An 18,411-nucleotide genomic window follows, 5' to 3' on the forward strand; every position below is an offset into this window, starting at 1 on the left:
CAGTTCACCCCAAAATCAAACAAACTAGATGGCACTTTCCATAAATCATGACCTGGTTATACTCGAGATAATCTTGCAAAGCGGTTTCCTTTAGCAAATGGCTTTCCTTCCACCAAACTATCGCAGGACACCTACATCCACTCATGGACATGGAGCTGGCTAACTGAATAAGGCTAAGAGTAAGCTTTTCTCTGCACAGTGATACACCTTTTCTGAAAATCACTGCAGCAGGAAAAATGTAGGATTTGGGCGCACATCACCGTAGTGACTCAGCCGTCTGCCTCTCAGTGGCCCGTCCATGTTTTACAGGGAGGTGTCACTCAGTCAGTGCTGATGCAGATGCCCTTATTCTTGGTCTGTTGAGCCGTAAGGGGATTGGCGGTGGCACAGAAAGCTCTCATCATTGCGTCTGAACGTGGCGTCTTTGACATTTTGGGTTATGGAGCACTCTCAAGTTGCGCGCAAAACTGAAATTTACCGCCCTTTTTGACATCTGTAAAATTGCGGCATCAACCTTTCGGGGGGGTGGTGGGATGCCATAATATTCTGCAAAAGTGCTGCAGAAAAATGTCTCTCAAGTTGGCATCCTTTCTGCTGCAGCTGAGAGAGCCATGATAGCTATTTCTGAAAGATCAGCCGACTAAAAAAGTTAATGAATCATGAACTGGGTTTTCAAGCTTATTGTGTACAAGTCTGTTAGCTGATAAGAAACGCACAGAATCCATAAACACATCTGGTGGTAAGTGTGTGTTTTTGACAAAAAATCCCCCCCGAGGCAAACACCATTAAAGCTCTCTCGCAGTTAAACTGAGCATCACAGCGAACCTTTGAGTTCCCACCTACTCGCTTATGTAAAGAAATTGCCGTGAAATCATTTATGCGGCTTTGAAAAGCCAGATATGCATCCACCGCGTGCTGTCTTTTGTTATTGTCCCCCTTCCTGCCTGTTTCCCCACATCACGGCTGGTTTCTGAATGGTGGCGTGGAGTGAACCCACCTACCCATTTGCCCGCCCGCTCGCTCTCTTTGCAATTAGCGCCGTTTCGTCCTCTCCCTCTCTCTCCCTCTCTCTCCCTCTAATGCTGCCTGAATGCCGTTATTACTAAACATCATTTGCATAAGCTGCTTTTTTTCCCCCCAACATGCGACGCTCATTTTCTGGCCCCCTGTCTTACACACACGCCACTTTTTTATGGTGCGGGGCCCATTTTGAATGCTTGTTTTTTTGTTTATTTTTTTTCCCTTTCACTTGTTTCCTTACAAAAATGGACACTGTGTCAGGAAGGCTTTTGCTATGATTTTGAATAAATGAAACGTTTAGGGGTGCCACAGAGAGGAAGAAGGAGAGAGAGAGAGAGGGTTGTGGCGCGACACTTTTAGCTGCCTTTTTCCTGTCATCCGTACGGCTTTCATCTCCCACCCATCTCGGGAAGGAGGGTGCGGAGGATGTGGAACTCTGCCTATTGACTTCTCCTTGCAAGCAATTTGGCGAGTAAGCGGGGAGCGAAAAGAGAAGGAGATCGTCTCTGGCAACGGAGCGGGCAGCGGCGCCAAAATAAATGGGCATTTCTCTCATCCAGGATTGTGGATGTACACAGGGTTAAGATTTGAATTTTTGGTCTCCGGGCCTTTTTTTTTCGTAAAATTCATCCTGAAGCAAATGTTTGAAAATATATATTTATGAAAAGTGTTTGGATGACAAGATCAGGGGAAATGATAGAAAATGATATCTAATTTAGCAAGTTGATTGCTATGATCACATTGGAGATAAACACTAGTTCAGCTTTTTCAGAGAAACAGAAGGGATGATTTTCCTTTATTGGGTGTTTTTAGCCTAAAAATGAGTGTCAGGTTTGTGTGTCTTCCCAGAAACATCTTCCTTTGTTTGAGCATGACAGCGGCTGTTACATTAGTTATGAATGTGAGGACTCGGAGGCTGTGGAGGCCGGTGGAGGGGCAGGACTGATGGACCAATGGAGCGCCGGCCTCCATCTTTCCTCCCGCCTGACTCGATTCTGTCCTCTAGGCCCCTCCCAGCACCAAAAGCAATCTAACGTGTAAGTTTAGCAAGAGTTTACTGGGCCACGTCATGCATGATTCCAGTTCAGTTCAAGGTTTTTTTTAGATTTACTGTTCTCCTGGAATTAAAATGAAAAAAAAAAAAAAAGCTTGTGTGCTGCTCGCGCGACAGTCGCCATGGAGATTTTGTTTGGTGCTCATGGCGGAGTCGATGCGATCGTCTCGCTGTGGATCTGTCATTCAGTCTGTCAGCGGGGGCCTCCAAACACAATGGTCCCCGTTCTCGGAAAAAAAATATGGCTGACATCTGAAAAAAAATCCCAGCAACAGTAACAGAGATTGCAGTTAGGAGATAAAGACACGCTGTCTACTCTCGTTCCGTAATGGAGCCCCCCCCCCCAGCTTGCGCTGCTCGTGTTATGGCTCGGGACAGTACATCCAAGTTGAGTCGGGGCTCGCGATTGCATCTGTTTTTTGTTTTTCTGGCGAGCATCGGTGAGCACAATGAGCCACATCTGAATATTCATAACACGCCTCTGATGTTAATTGAAAGCAGCCACACATTGTGAAGGACATCTCTCCCTTTCCAATTGATGCCCTGTGTTCCCTCATGGGGGGGGTTGAATGACATTGGAGCGATCAAAAATAGCACACTGGCTTTGCATCTGGACATAGCTGTCACGTCCTGATTCTCAGGAGCTGAAGTGCTTTTTCTCGCGCAGATGGCTAAAAAAACATCTGACCAAAGTGTTCGGCTGGTACGTGTTTGCACAAAGAGAACAGCGCGAGAGCCACGAGCACTGAAAACACCACAAGTGGGTCAGGAGCTGCGGCAACTGAATGGCGCTGAAGCAACAACGAACAGAATGCGAGGAAATGAAAGTTTGGACAAATGATATGTCCAAACCTGCCCTCTTTCAAGATACCACACCGAGCACATTTCACACCGCCAGCTGCACGGCTAATTAGGCTAACTAAGATACAGTTAGCAGCAGTTGGCGGTTACTCTGGTGATACGCTGCCCCCTGGGTGTGTGAATTTGAGTTACGGACAATTCTTACATATTACACCTTTAAGAGAAAATGAACCAACTATAATTTTGATTAATTGTTGTCAGTTGTTGCTTTTTTATGCTTTGCATCATTGTTAATCAACCAGAGCAACTATTTAAAGACCACATTTTGTGATTTAAAGGTGCAACGTGTAAGAATTGTTGTTGAAAATGTGAAAAAAGCAAAGAAATAACACTTCTGATGTTCGATTAGATTTTCGATGCTATATATTGTGTTGCAGAGATATCTATGGATATCATTTTAACACTTTATAATAGATCATCATTATTACACTTTGGTAGAGACACATTTGGGTAGGGGTAAAAAAAATATAAAGGCACTAGAATCATAAAATTCAATTTGAGAATGAACTCACTAGTAATGTGTACCTTGTGTGTAATATTAACATAAGTACACATTTTAAACACATTTATTTCAGGATGTCTGTCTTGTTTCACAAATTCTGTAGAATAGCTCATACACTATTAGGTTTGGTCCAATATTAGATATTTAGAATTTGCCATCATATGCTGTGTTTTTCAAAAATATCGAGAATAGAATAGCTTACATGGCAACAGAGGCAATGCATGTCCAAATTTGTGAGGTTTCTACAGTTGAATTGACGTGATGCAGCAGCGTGCATGCAGCACTTTAATTTGAAGAGGGGAAGAAGGGATTTGAGTGAGGCTTTGTGTCATCCTTGCAGTCTAACCTCAGCAGCGCTCACTTGGCGCTCCAGGCGAATGAGCCCTAATAATATTGTCTATCACAATATTTAGGATGGTCTCGTTGAAAAGGCCTATACACTATGGACTACTGTCCCCTCCATGATCAAAGTGAGAAGTAGTATCATTTATCCACTAAAGAATAATAGAATAATTCCTCTGCAGCAAAATACTTTAGGGGGCATTCTCCTCGTTAAAAATGAACAAATCACCTTCACTGACTTGTTCTCTGCAAGACATACTTGTCAGTATTTTTTGGATATGAAAGGAACTTGTACCTTCTTCTCTGAGAAACAGAAAAAATGTGTCTTGTAGCTGTTATTACTATAAGAATCGAGAGCAATGAAAATTTTCTTTTTTTGAATATCGGAGGCCTGGAGCAGCAGCATGCCAACCAACCTTATGTAGTGGTTTTACATTAAATTGACCGACTGATAATAAGATCTTGTCATCCATCATTCACTGCCACTGCTCGTACCGGATTCAGAGATTTGTCATGGGGTTTAGCAGCGAATTGACATCCCCTGGTAGTAAAAAAAAGCAAAAAGGATTTTCTCCCAGCAGTGTTCCCTGTCAGTGTGGAGGAGACTGATCTCCCAACTCAAAATGGGGCCACGATGAATAAGTAAAAAGCAGCTTGGATGGGCTTTTAAAGGCACCCGGGGTCCCTCCGTGTCACCGCAAGAGAGTCTTTTCCGGGTACGCCGCCAGCCAGCTACAACAAGCCGCCATCGCCGCTGCTGCTTTCGAGTCATGGGTTTAAGAGGAATGGAGGAGAATGGGCAAGCGAGGACGGAGAGATGAAGGCGGAGAGAGTTTTAGAGACAGAGACGAGAACCCCCCCGTACGCACATTTCTTCTACTGCCAAAGCAATTTGGAATTAATTAAGAATGTTGTGGGATTATGGAGATAAATGTAGAACAGAAAACAGAAAGAGTCCCCCGTTGTGTGAAGTGAAAGAGAGCCGTGGTGGAATAAAGCGGAATACAATAGTGTTTTATCCTTCTTTATGCCTCCACTGCGCTACATTTCCGAGGTGTTTAACAGCGTAGATGTTTAAGTTAACCTGATGATGGGGAAGCTTGGTTGTGACTCCTCCTTACATGTTCTAATGGCAGTCAGAGCAATGTGAAGAACTCTAGGCTCCCCATGAAATCGACGTGGTTACACACTAAAAAAGCCACTCAAGTGAAGCTTTTTTTTTCGTGTTGTCGTCGCCTCTTTCGTTTCCTGGTATCGAGGGCCTCTGTGAGCCAATGACTGCCGCCACCGATCCAACAGATTTCACCGGCTTGTTGGACGACTGTTGTGTGGTTCACTGCCATATCTGACACCTTCAGATTTCTCACAAAAGCCCATTTTCTAACACAAATCTTCCTCCAGCAAAACACAACGTCTTTATTTAATTGCTAACAGTTTATTCACATCAAATGTTTCTTCATTTTTTTCCAAAAAAATATCTCCAAAAAGTCAACATTAAGTACAAGATACCCGGTACTGCAATCAAATACACGTAAGTAGCACAAAAGCAACGTTGTAAGCACTTTTCTTTTGATACCGAAGCACGTGCTCCTGCAAGTGTTTTCTTCCATGGAAACTAAAATGAGATCACCAGACCACGATGTAAAAGGAAGAGAAAGACAAGTGAAGTGTGTGTCAAACAGCGAGCTTGAATGCCGAAAGCAAGATTTTTTTTTTTTAACTTTTAAGAATAATGTCATTCTCTTAATTGGAGCGCTTGACATTCTGGCAGTCTGTGAATGACAGGCAGATTAAAAGTTTTCTCCCGTTAACTACCTGAACTTTTTTATTTTAACGCTCGCAATAGAGCAATTAGGAAACTCTCGACTCCCCTATCCTCCCCTTCCTTTTTTTTTTTTTTAAAGTAACTCTTCCCATTCACCCTCCAGGGGAAACGGCGCATGTGATTAAATCTCTGCCCTGCCAATTAATTCATGGCTTCATAAATATACAAATGTGCTATCAAACTGGAAGTAGATCATCCGGGAGAGTCAGGCGGTGGGGGGGGGGGCTCTCAGTCTATTTCGCTCTTGTGTACTGCTCTATAAATTATCCAGCTGTTGACGCTGCTCTAAACAATGCCACACATCATCAAGCCCCAGTAAATCATCAGAAATACACACATCCCCTTATTAGGCATGTGGCGTTAAAGGGAGGGCACGCCGCTGACTCGATAGTTATGGGAGATAAATACCAGCTTAAATGATTCGTCAAATGCGTTTGGGGAAGTTGAGGGTAGAAAAATAAATGACGTTCAGTTTACGCCCTCAAGCTTTGCCTCAGTTATGGGTTTTGCTCAGACGATGAACACGTTGCCCTGTTTGTGGGCGTGCACACGGTGCATTCACGGGTCCGACTCATGGTGTGTCAGCCATGGGGGGCCGTATCACTGAACAGTAAATACATAACGTGTTTCTCTTGTTCGTCTGAGTTTACTTTTACAGGCTAGGAAGGTATCATTTCTGAGCTAGAAAGACCAGGATTTGTCAGCACAAACATGACTGGAAATTGCCCAGAACATGTTTCTAACCACCTTGTAAACCCACCAGATCTACAGACAGATTGCTGACTGTATTTATTTAAGTGTCTTCCATAAACTTGGACACTAGTTTGATTGTAACTAAGAGTGGAAGTTATTTTTTAACTGTCTATCCCATCTTTTGTCAGAGATGGCAGATTAGAATATGCTATGTTACGGCCATATAGTTCATTTTGTCTAGCACTAGTTAATAAATCTTATATTTTGTGTTTAAGACGTGAGGGTTGTTAGGTTATTGGACACCGTTCCTCCTTTTGATATTGCTGCAGAATAATCTCAGCCCCCTTAAGTTAATAACCAAAACAAATGTTAATAATTATTTTCAAATTATTATATCTCAGACCTGCCTCCTTCACTGTCTTCGGCGTGACCACTGCAAAGCTATCAACACGCTTGAACAGTGTCGACTCCCTAATCTGCCCGAGCAGGTGTTCGTCGGCTACGTCTTGCTTAGGTTATGCAATAATGTGCCTTCAGATACACAATGCCGAGCCCCCCCGGAACTATTGAGGTGACACTAAATCAGATTTTGTCCCGTTAGGCGTCACTCCGATGGCCCGAGAGTTTTGATGAGCTGTTTGGAGTCGTGCCAGACGGTGTGGCCATCCTGAGAGAGGGGAACGAGAGGAGAGAATGTCGTTTTTACTTCATCACAAACTCCGCTGCGAGAAAACAGCCAAGCAATGTCTTCAGTGCCTTTGTTGCATTATTCATGCAGAGCATTGAAAAAGTCCCTCTCCTCTCTGTCTCTCCCTCTTTATCTTAAAACCAATCTGTTTTTTCTCTGCTGTTGGAACAAATATGTTGAATAGACTGTATTAAATGCCATCACAGCGTCAGGTAAGGTGCGTTTATGATGAGCACTTAAAAAGACACATGTCACCAAATCTACAGAGGAGGGACAGGGTCAGTATTCACTCAGAGTAAATGAAGGAAATGTGACTAGGGCTAATGAACTCCACGTGTTTCTGACTCTAACTCAGTTGACTGATGACTCAGTTGAATGTTTTTTTTATTGAAGATGCAGAAAAAATACGGCAAACAGGCAAAGAATAAGACACGGGTTATGTTGCTATCTAAACCGTACTGCTGGACACTGTTCCTGTCTTTTCATGTATGATTTAAAGTATCTTGGCCTCCCTTACACCGTTCACACAAACAGACCACACCACTAACACTGAGTACACCTTTGTAAACCTTACACATTTACTGCATCACAATACTTATTATTAGACTTCCAAATCTGCACATTTGTAGTGAGTCTGTTGTGTTTCCTTTGCATTCCTGCAAAGATGCAAGGAAGTATTTCCTTCGCTGCTTCCCACTGGCCAAAACAGAGCCAACTGGCTCCGATTGTGGGAAAACACAGGGGGAGGTCAAAATGAGCGGCTGTGGCTCAGGGGTAGAGCCAGCGTCTTGTTATCCGAAGGTTGTTGCTGGCTCCATTCCCCTGGTCTGCATGTCGAATTGTCCTTAGGCAAGATACTCAACCCCAAACTGCTTCTAATATGCTGGTCGGCATCTTGTAAGGCAGCCACCGCCATCAATGTATAACTGTATTTATTTAGTATTATGTATGTTGGTTGCTGCTTTGGACAAAAGCTTCTGCTAAATGCCTTTAATGACCATAGATAATTTACAGCCGAATGTACATCTAAAGGGCTGTCAAAGAATTGATTTCCTCACCATTTTTTAATAGCATGTAGTAGGAATGCTGTGCCGTATCACAGGGGAGTATCAGTTTCATTTCAGAACATAGGCATCTTCAACCTGCTGACATTGGCCGATAGAATGGTGATTAATACATTTTTGCAATTTGTTGGATCTTTAATATGTAAAAACACTGAAAAAGTAACTCAAATCATCTACAGAATGTGAGGAAAAAATGGTTCTGTTGTAACGTCTATGACACCCACAGTAGCTACGTCTGGTGTTGAACAGATATGCTGCTGGAGTTAGCATGCTAACCAGCTAGCCCTGAGCATCAAAACCTCTTTCTCCAAGCAATCCAAAGTTCCTGTGCTAATGGTGCTAACACAAACACTCCCAATGTAGTTATGTAGCTGCACAAGTAACTAAGCTAACAAGCTAACAGTAGCTACAGTCATGGGTGAATAAACAATACAGTTAGCAGCTGTTAGCAGTGACTCCAGTTGATATGCTGCCCCACCAACAGGTGGCCAACTCCCACATATTGCACCCTTAAACATCATTTAATTAGTGCACCAAATGTGTGTCCATCCACCGCTGAAAATAGTCCATAACAAATACATTAATTGCTCTAATCTGAGCAACCTCAGCTTAAAATTACAGTGCACAGCACTGTGTCTTGTTTTACGTGTTCTGCAGGAACCAGAAGGTTTCATGCTGAGTATTACAGTAAAGGTAGGAAGCTATGGAGACCTACTGTATTGTCATAGGATTTGTTAAAAGTAAGAGAAATATAAAAAGCTTCAGCTTTTTCCATTAAATTGCACCACCCAGTGCGTATGTTGTCTCTGGCACTTGTCATAGGCAAGTCTGGTGTTTTTTTTAGGCAGAGTGGTCTGTGTGCTTACCTTTAGACATGCAAGGGAGACAACAGTTTCAAAAACAACAGATGTAAGGTAAGCTGGAGGGACATTAACCACCAAAGTGTGGGAATCAATATGTCTCTTAGTCTCAGAATCACATTTGTTTCTATAGTTCTCACCTTACATTCTCACAATGTGGTCAAATGATTCCTTTTTCTTGACTGACGGTAATTGAGGACATAAAGGTCAGAAAGTTTGACCTGCACACACACACACACACAGACGCAGGGGAACACGCACACGTCCTTATCCGTCGCCCAGAACATCCCATGTGTGCAACAGTAATTGGTTCCACGGTGAGTCATACCTAATTGGTGTGTAGCTGTCAATAGGACAGGTATTTCAAGGCAGCAGCCCGGAGCCCAGATTAAAGATTTAGAGACAGCAGTGCGGTTGAGATTTAGAGAGACAGCAGAGCTCAGAGCGGTGCTGTTTATGGGGTAATTTTTTTTTTCACTGTCCTCTTCACTGGCGTCTTCGATATCTCTCCGAGCCCCACTGGCCAGCTGCGCGTTCAAATTAGCTCGGTAGGGGTAGAAATTGTCGGACAGAGGGTTACACGAGCAAACAAAAAAGCGGGGCTGAGGGGATTGTGTAAAGCCTACAATTACAGTTGAGGCACTATTGTTGAGATTTCCATCCTCCTAAATTGAGGATTGCTGCAGTGGACTCGAGATAAGCCTCCAGACAGCACCGCCACGCTAATTTAAGATCGTGTAAGAGCAGCGGCTGTAGTCTACCTGTACTTCATTAAATGGAAAACAACACCTAGAGTTTGTGCTTTGGGCATCGACACAGTTTGTTATTTGAGAGGCATGTTCCTATTAGACATACACAACATTCGACTTCAGCGTTGCCTTCCTGCGTTACTGCCGTCTATATGCTTGCTGCTCTGTTCTGTATGCACGCTGTACTTGGCTTGTCAAATGTCAAAAATCACAATTTCACACATGAGTCAGGTATTTTTACGTGCAGTTGTTTTTTTCTTTTCTGCTTTTTCACACGTGAACAAAGGAATTAATGTCACATGTGATCTGGAAGCATTCACAAGTGATGGGTTTTTTTCACACGCAATTAAAATTAATTTGCAATTTTGGCTTCTTTCAGGCGTAAATGAAAATGTCTACACATAAAGTTTATATTCTCACTTGTGAAACACGGCCAACAAAATCACTTGAAATGTTTCCAAATGTGATTGGCTTTTTTGTTTTAACACGTGGTTTGGAGTTCCCACATGCGGAATCACATGAAATTTGATTTTTACAATTTTTCCACGAGCATTTGGCTTTTTTCACATACAAATGAAAACGTTAAATTAAGAACGTTTGTATGTGATTGGCTTTTTTTCACATGTGCAACAGGTTTTACTCTTGTGGAAACAAAACGTGGCACACGACAACTCCTGTTTGCATGTGAATTCCACGTTTCCACCTGGGGTAAGCTTTTTTTCACATGGGAACATAATTTTTAACATGTGCAAACAAGACTCAGTCAAGACAATTCATTCATCCACAGCCCACTGTCTCTTCTTCTCTCCACTTATCAGGTGACACTAGGGGGTTTACCTGTTCAGTTAAACCAACCGCATTCTGCCACAATCAGATCAACCAATTACGTCATTGCTGTCAAACTTTAAATCTGTTCTCTTTTCTGCTGTTCCTGGCTGTCGTTTCAGTGCGAAACTGTTGCGACCCTGCTCCATCCTGCATTCACCTTCCGGCTCATCACATCTAGCTCCAGGGTCGAGCTCAGCAGAGTCCGCCCCATCTCATCTCATCCAGATCTTCAGCCATCATCTTCATCCCATCACCACCACCACCACCATCAACTGGGGGGGGGCCTGGACATCCTTTTTTTCACAATGAATGGAAATTTCCACGGCAAACATTCATATGTGAAACAAAACATTGTTTTCATTATCACATGTATGATTGGTTATTTTTTTTTGTGTTCTTTTAATAAGAAATTGCTGGGCTGTTACTGGTGCCTTTGGTCACCACCGAGGCCAGATTGTCTGCTGAAAGTGGTGGAGATTCGGTCAGCGGCAGCAGTGATTGAGTAGAGTCGGTTCAGTTTGAAGATTTGTTACATTCACTGAATGCTTCTGCTTCCCTGTTCCCTCATGAAAAGACAGAACATCCAATTCCGTATACTGTACATTATGTGAGATGAAATTACTGTTGCGTCGATGATGCCACTCTAGAGAATAGGTTTATGACATTTCAATCGGAATTGGCCGTTGAGTGTAAATGACAAAATCCAACAATCCAATATAAAAGACTATCAGTATCATTAACGTCTAGCACTGCCTCGCACTTTAAATAATGACAATGTTTAATTCTTGCTCATATCATTTCACAGTGTTTTACTGTTCCCCCTGCAATCATTACATTAAATTATTTTGTTCTTCTCCTCTCTCTTTCTCCTCCAGTGATGGATGGGCGGACCGCTATGAAGTCGTGGAGGGCTACGAGCAGGAAGCGGAGGGAGGAATCACCATGAAGCTGCAGTCGGAGGTGGTCAAGACCTTCGACGACTACTACCTGAAGCTGCGTCTGGACAAAAACACGAGGAACCCGTGGTTCTCCGAGTTCTGGCAGTACCGCTTCCAGTGCCGCCTGCCGGGCCACCCACAGGAGAACAAGAACTACAAGAAAGTCTGCTCCGGTGGGTGACTACAGAGAGTTTCATCGTCAGTAAGAGTACAGGGTTAAATCTGAGTCCAAAACTCATGAATAATACAAGCTCTATTGTTTTGTTTTTCTCTGTCTTCCTCCCTGACTATTCTCTCCCCTTGCCCTCAAAAGGTGATCATGGTAAATTGCGTTTTTGTGCTTGCATTTAAGTCACAATTCAAATGAACTCACGGTCCAATTAAAAATGAAAATGCCCTCAAATGAACACAAACAATCACAATAACATTAATACAAATTTTGCTCAGCATGCTTTTTAATCAAATGACAAATAAAATCAATTATTGCTTTGTAATGACCGGCCTCAGGGTAGCACAGTCATTGCTGCTTTGTACTTTCTCTTCATCACACTTTTATAAAAAAAACAACCTCTTTTATTTCAAAGACCTTCAAGGTGGTAAGTGCATTTTTTTTCTAGCCACTGCTATTGTGATGACTTTTCTCAGACCTGCACCCGCACTCTTTGAGCGTTCGACTCATCCAAAGACAGGAAGAGTTTGACTGATGTTTTCTTAAACGCGACGCCCGCTGCAGCGTCTTAAAACTGCAGTCCGAGGCCAGCGGTGAGCGGCGTTATCAGGCTCTCGGGCCCGGCGTGGGGATTACATCAGTCAAACTCTGATGTGGAGCACTGGGCTTGTTTAGTTTGTATGAGTAATGAAAAGAAAATGACCTTACACTTGGAAAAAAAAAAAAAAAACTGCACAAAGGAATGGCACCAACTGTTCACCCAAACTGCTGAAGCCCCTGATAAAGACGTTGCTTTATTGATACCTCACCTTTTTTTTCCCCTTTTTTTCCTGTATGTGCATGTTGACATCAAAGACATGAACATGAATGTTTTAAACGCACTGTCTAATGAGGCACAGAGAAATGAGAATTCACTCGCAAAGACTGGTAGGAAAATCTTCACATAAATTAAACATTCTCAGCTTTTATTTGAAATCTCCCGTCCTCCAAAACATTAAAGGAGAGCTATTAAGGATTTGTTTCTTTCCCCCTTTCCTTCAGTGTTTACTGGTTCTTGTGCGTGTAAAAGAACTTGAAATTTAAAAAAGTCCACACCATTAGAAGCTCTTCTCTCCCACAGACAACGCAGCTCCTGAAATGCCTCGTCAGCAGTCCCGCCTTTAATCATGTGACTCTGTGACATCACACTATGTCACCGTGTCATACTTTAGCATAATTCACGCCTATAGTGGCTAGTTTGGCACATGATATGTGATTTAGCACAGCTGCTCCATTGTTGTCTGTGTTGCTTGGTCAGGCATGTGTGAGCTGGCCAATCAGAGTAGACTGGCTATTAAGGAGGAGGGGCCTTAAAGAGACAGGAGCCAAAACAGCTTGCTGCAGCACTGGACTGTATGAGAAAACAGATGCATTTTTTGAGCATTAGTGCATGTAAACCTATTCCAGTAGGAATTTACAACAAAATTATGAACCTGAAAATGAGCATAATATGTCTCCTTTAAGGTTTGACTGAGGGATAGTGCATTTGGTTCTTTACTTCTCACTGTGAAGTACAACATGGTGTCTGCAGCCATGGGATTTTTCCCTGAAAATATTTGTTTCTTCACATCTGTTTTCTATTTCGCTTTTGGACATCATGTTGTGATTCCCCTTGTATGCTAATATATCTTTGCTGCAAAATAGAGCTCTCTTTGCAATAAACTCCCCATGTCTGGTTCAAATTATAGTGCACTGCATCATGCATTGTGGAAAATTCCTATGGTGTGACTGGATGTTGTCAGCACACAAAAACACCAGACAAACAAAAAAGTTCCCTACATGTTTTCATCCTTTTGATGCCCTGTTTTTTTCACCCCCTCCAACAGGAAACGAGAGTCTGCATGAAAACTATGTTCAGGATAGTAAAATGGGCTTTGTCATCAATGCCATCTATGCCATGGCTCACGGCCTCCATGACATGCACAAGGAGTTGTGCCCAGGGCAGCCGGGGCTCTGCGAGGCCATGGACCCTATCGATGGCAGCAAGCTGCTGGACTACCTGCTGAAAACGTCCTTCAGAGGAGTCTCGGGAGAGGAGATATATTTTGATGAAAACGGAGACACCCCAGGAAGGTAAGAAGACGAAGAGGGTGGTGAGAGGGAAATGGAGATGTGGTAATGATCTTTGAATTTTCTCCGGTCTAGCGCTGTCCCACTCATTAGTACGCATGTGCATGCATACATGTGTGCACCGATCTTGAGCACAAAAGGATGTAATTAGTTTGGACTGGAACAGATTCAGAGGATTGTCCGCTGTGGCAACCACTTTCATCTCCCTCCAGCTCGGCAGACAGCATTTGACAGTCAGAAAACACAGCCGTGTCATTCCTCCGTCAACTAGAGGTCAGGTGGAGCACATCCTGGTCCAGTGTAGAAATGAGGCCACGGTGAGCGCCGGCACGAGCTCTTGATGTCACACTAACAGGGTTGTAAGCTGTTTAAGTGACTTCGGATAAGAAAAAAGGGCTTGCTAAGCTGTTGAGTCGTTATCATTAAATTACCTGTCACTCACCCCCCTCCCTGTATGTCTCCCCTCTTCCTCTCCCTTTCTCTGTCTGTGATCTTTACCTCTCCTCTGCACTCCTCTCTAGTGAAATGTGTTGCCTTTTCTCACCAAACAAGCTTGTCCACGCTCATCATGGTCCTCGTTCCTCCCTCTGTCCATCCAGGTACGACATCATGAATCTACAGGGTGTGGGTGATGGTCGCTATGACTACCTGAACGTGGGGTCCTGGTCAGAGGGCATCCTCAGCATCGACGACTACAAGCTGTGGTTGAACAGCAGCGACATGGTCCGCTCGGTCTGCAGCGAGCCCTGCTCCAAAGGACAGATCAAGGTAGGCATTCAAATCGTCCCCAGAGCAAACTTCTTACGCGTTAAGTGAACTCCAACTGGGTTCATTTAATCTGAAAAACCTGATGTCCTAAAAAAAACAAAAAAAACAATCAATGGTCATTAACGCTGGAGAACTTGCTGCGCGACTCTGGGGGAACAGCCCAAAGCGATCTTTCAGTGTTAATTCAACACTGTGCCCGTGTTTATATGAGTAAACACCAGCAGATCTAATTTAACACTGATTCTGCTTTAAGTAGCTCATTTTGTACTGCAACGAGCAGGCAGACACATGCAATGAGTTTCACAAGGTACCTGCTCTTTACCACGGCTAACATTGTAACGCAAGTGGGATACTTTCACACTTAGTGTTAACAAAAACGTCTCATAACAAGATTAAGGATGTTTTTGCAACTGCCCACTACCCGTTACTGCAGTGAATTAAATTGATTTATTTTACAGTACACCAGGCCCCTGTTTGCCAGGCTTTCCATTTTTGGAAAATGGGAGTAAACTGTAGAACAGCTAATGACAAACTACTGCTACTGCATCTAAAGAAAGAGATATAGCCTAAATGTTTTTCAAAAGTTTTCATTATTTTACCCAAGATGAGAGAAGGATAATGCCAATCTGACAATTGGTGAAGTAACTGTTACTTTACTTTACTGTAATGTAAGCAGGGGCGTGATTTCCTGGTGTTGATGTTTTGGAAGCGTTATCCTGCTGATTCTTCCTTCAGTCAAACTGGGTACCTTTTCAAAAATCTCTGAGTGGTGGTACTTTTATTCGTTTTAATGCTCATGCTAGTTTGTCATATTGTGAATATTTCCCCCTTGGCGACAGCTGAATAGCTTGTATAGGTGGCAGTATTGAACACAGTGTCTACCATGCTAGCAACTCTCTTGAGATTGTATTTAATCACAATGGGGCTTTGAACTAAAAGCTACCATTAGCGTGTGCACGTGCTCACGACAACACTAAAAAGCTGATGTTTGGAAGGTAATGGTCACTATCTATAGTTTAGCATTTCAGCATGCAAACTTTAGCTACAAAGTACAACAGAGTACAATTGTAGACAATGGGATTTTTGTATTACAAGAGAAAACTGATAAAACTTTCATGACTGTATGCCAATTCCAATTATATTGTGTTAATTTAGCTTTAAAATGAGCAGGTAGGAAAGCTATGCTACCTTCAAAAAGAGCCATGCTAGCTGTTTTTTTTCTCTGTTTCCTGTGTTTGCTAAGCTTAGTTAGCTGGTAGCTTCAGCAGCTTGACTTGCTGGAGGCACATTTCACTTCTCATCTGAAGGGCTTCTTTGGTTGTAAAACCCCTGGCCATTATCACCATCAAAAAACCCACATGATGGCAGAGGCGTCACATGAGATCTCAATGGCTCTCCAGGGGTTTACCCCACAGAGGTTAACATTTACAGGAAGTCCACACCAGTCCATTAAAACTGAAGAGACCTTTGTGTAGCTCTTAAATATGCAGAGAACCTCCATTCATTCACTCATTCATTCACAGACATTCCTGAGTTGTATCGATCTTGTCAGCTTGACTCTTGACAAGAAATTGGGGATAAGCATATTTTCCAAAGTTACATTGAAATAATCCTATTTGGGACTTGTACAAATCCTGAAGACTTCAACATCCCTGAAGCCTAGGAACCCAATATGTATTTTTGTATTGATTACAACATTTTATTGCAATCCACCCAGAAGTAAAGATAATTGTGTTTGGATGGAAGTGTTAGACCGACTGAACCACTGAAGTGACATTTGCAAGCTTGTATTGGATACTGGCAATTAAATTCCTCCTGAATAAGTAGATCCACACTGTTAGCGAGGCTTAAAATAAGCACCGAGTGTGTGCAGTCAGTTGCGACAGAGATGGTATTTCCCCTGTGTTCTCAAATAAATTTTCTATACTGGTAACTATGTCACCGCTTGGACATGATGCACCACCGTTGCCATGAAACTTGACCCAGCCCATTTGTTCTCCTTGGTAATCATCCAGCACATCCTCAGCAGGCAAGTAAACTTTCCGGAGGTTGCTCTGTCCTACATTTTTTTTGGGATCCTGCTTCATCAATTAAATATAACGTGAAAGGCCAAAACAAATAACATGCACATCTTCTTTATAATTAAACATGAGTGAAAAAGGTTCTGAATGAAAAACAGACAAAAAAAAAATCCTTGTGCTTTTCAAAGCAACTTCTTAGATTTCAAGTCTAATCAGCCTTAATTATATCACAAGGCCTGTGGAGATGGGCTCGAAAGAAGAAGGCCATTTCGGGACAGTAAATAAAAAAAACTGGTATCGAGCCCAGTTTGAAGTGATGCCCTGATTTGCTTCATCTGGAACCCACTGTTTTTCGGTCCAGCTATATGCTAAGACGCCCTGAGGGAGGGTGCATCCTCTCTCCTGGCCGCTCACGCTTCCCCCTCGATCTGCTTTGTTTCCTGCCCCACTTATCACCCTGCTTTACATATCACAGTGCTGGTAAGAGCTACCCTGGGAGCAGAATGTAAAAGCAGCTGGCCTTGTTTAATAAACACTATGTCTGGGGCTTAAGAAAAAAAAAAAGTCCTCGTCTTTCATATCCCCTTGATGCTGATTACTTATTTAGACTGCTTTGGGTGTGATACGTGCTTCCTGTTGTGGTTTGATCAGTGTTTTGTACCGGTCACTAAGATGTCTTCAATGCCTGATTGTTCATGTAATTATTCTGCGTGCAGGTGATCAGGAAGGGCGAGGTGAGCTGCTGTTGGATCTGCACCACGTGCAAGGACAACGAGATCGTCCAGGATGAGTTCACCTGCAAGGCGTGTGACCTTGGATGGTGGCCTGATGATGAACTGGCAGGTAGGAGAGACAAAGGCCCGACCCTTTTAACTGACCCACCTTTGTTCTGATGAACAATGCTCATCCACATTCCCCTGTTTCCTAACAACTAACTCAAAGGCAGGGAATCGAGTCACTTGACTTGACTTGATTCAGACTGTCACAGATTCATGGACTTGGGACTTGCTTGACTAACATTGATAAGAGACCAGTAAAACTAACATTTTCATGACGACTGTCTTTAAATGGTTTTAACTGATTTTGGTTGCTTGGCCTCTCAATACAGTCAATTGGGACTTTTGAGACCTTTTCCAGTCCTAACCTTTACTTCATTAAAACTTGAAGGTTAATATTCAACTTGTTACTTACTCCCACCTCTGCCTTTACTACCAGCCCTCTCATTATTTCATACATATTTCACACGTTTGCTCCAAGCTAAGCTACCTTTTGCTTGCTGCTTCGTCAGGACATTTATATCTCTTAAAACCGCTGTCACTGAATAACCACAAGCTCTTTCTCTTGGACCATTTTGTGCTGTCAAAAAATCAACCTTCCCCCCTGATATGCGTGTTTCTAATTCACACCCTGACACCTCCTTTTGCAGATGCTTTTTATTACCAGGTCCTATGACCACCCTGCCCCCCTCCATCCCAAAAGATGACAGTGCTTGTCCCCCTCCCCCCTCGCTCTTTGCCTTGTTATGACCCAGTGGTTGTTTTGACAGCGATTTATAGAGTTGAGAGGAGCTCTCAGTTCCCAGGTGTAAAATCCCATTACTGCCATGAGAGGCTTGGGGATACATTTCAGCAGTCTATCGAGGAAGAAATTCTCCCTTCACTCTCATTACATTTCCCTATCTGGAGAATATTAATAGAGAGAGTTGGTGTCCTATTCATAGTGTTCGCACTGTCCATATGTTCACCCACTTGCTCATTTAGGACAATTTTTTTTAACATAATTTCTTCTTAAAGGAGAATTATATTATACCGCTTTTCCCTTTCCTTAAATGTCTTTTAAGGTAGATAGATATAGGTTCTTGGTCTAAGTCCACACCAACAGAAGCTCCTCTGTCCCACAGAAAACACTGCTCCTGAAACG

The 18,411-nt window shown here is 42.9% G+C and overlaps 1 protein-coding gene across 4 annotated transcripts in view; it reads left to right on the forward strand.

Moving 5' to 3' along the window:
• The window catches only part of grm1a (glutamate receptor, metabotropic 1a), a 42,877-nt gene that overhangs the window by 17,491 nt on the left and 6,975 nt on the right, over window positions 1-18,411 (forward strand). For all 4 annotated transcript variants that reach the window (XM_037086444.1, XM_037086447.1, XM_037086445.1 and 1 more), the window contains 4 exons: window positions 11,362-11,597; window positions 13,459-13,705; window positions 14,302-14,470; window positions 17,208-17,334. In XM_037086444.1, coding sequence (XP_036942339.1) covers window positions 11,362-11,597; window positions 13,459-13,705; window positions 14,302-14,470; window positions 17,208-17,334 — 779 coding nt within the window. The remainder of the gene's footprint in view (window positions 1-11,361; window positions 11,598-13,458; window positions 13,706-14,301; window positions 14,471-17,207; window positions 17,335-18,411) is intronic.

This window comes from Acanthopagrus latus, chromosome 22 (genome assembly GCF_904848185.1).
Source record: "Acanthopagrus latus isolate v.2019 chromosome 22, fAcaLat1.1, whole genome shotgun sequence".
NCBI lineage: Eukaryota > Metazoa > Chordata > Actinopteri > Spariformes > Sparidae > Acanthopagrus > Acanthopagrus latus.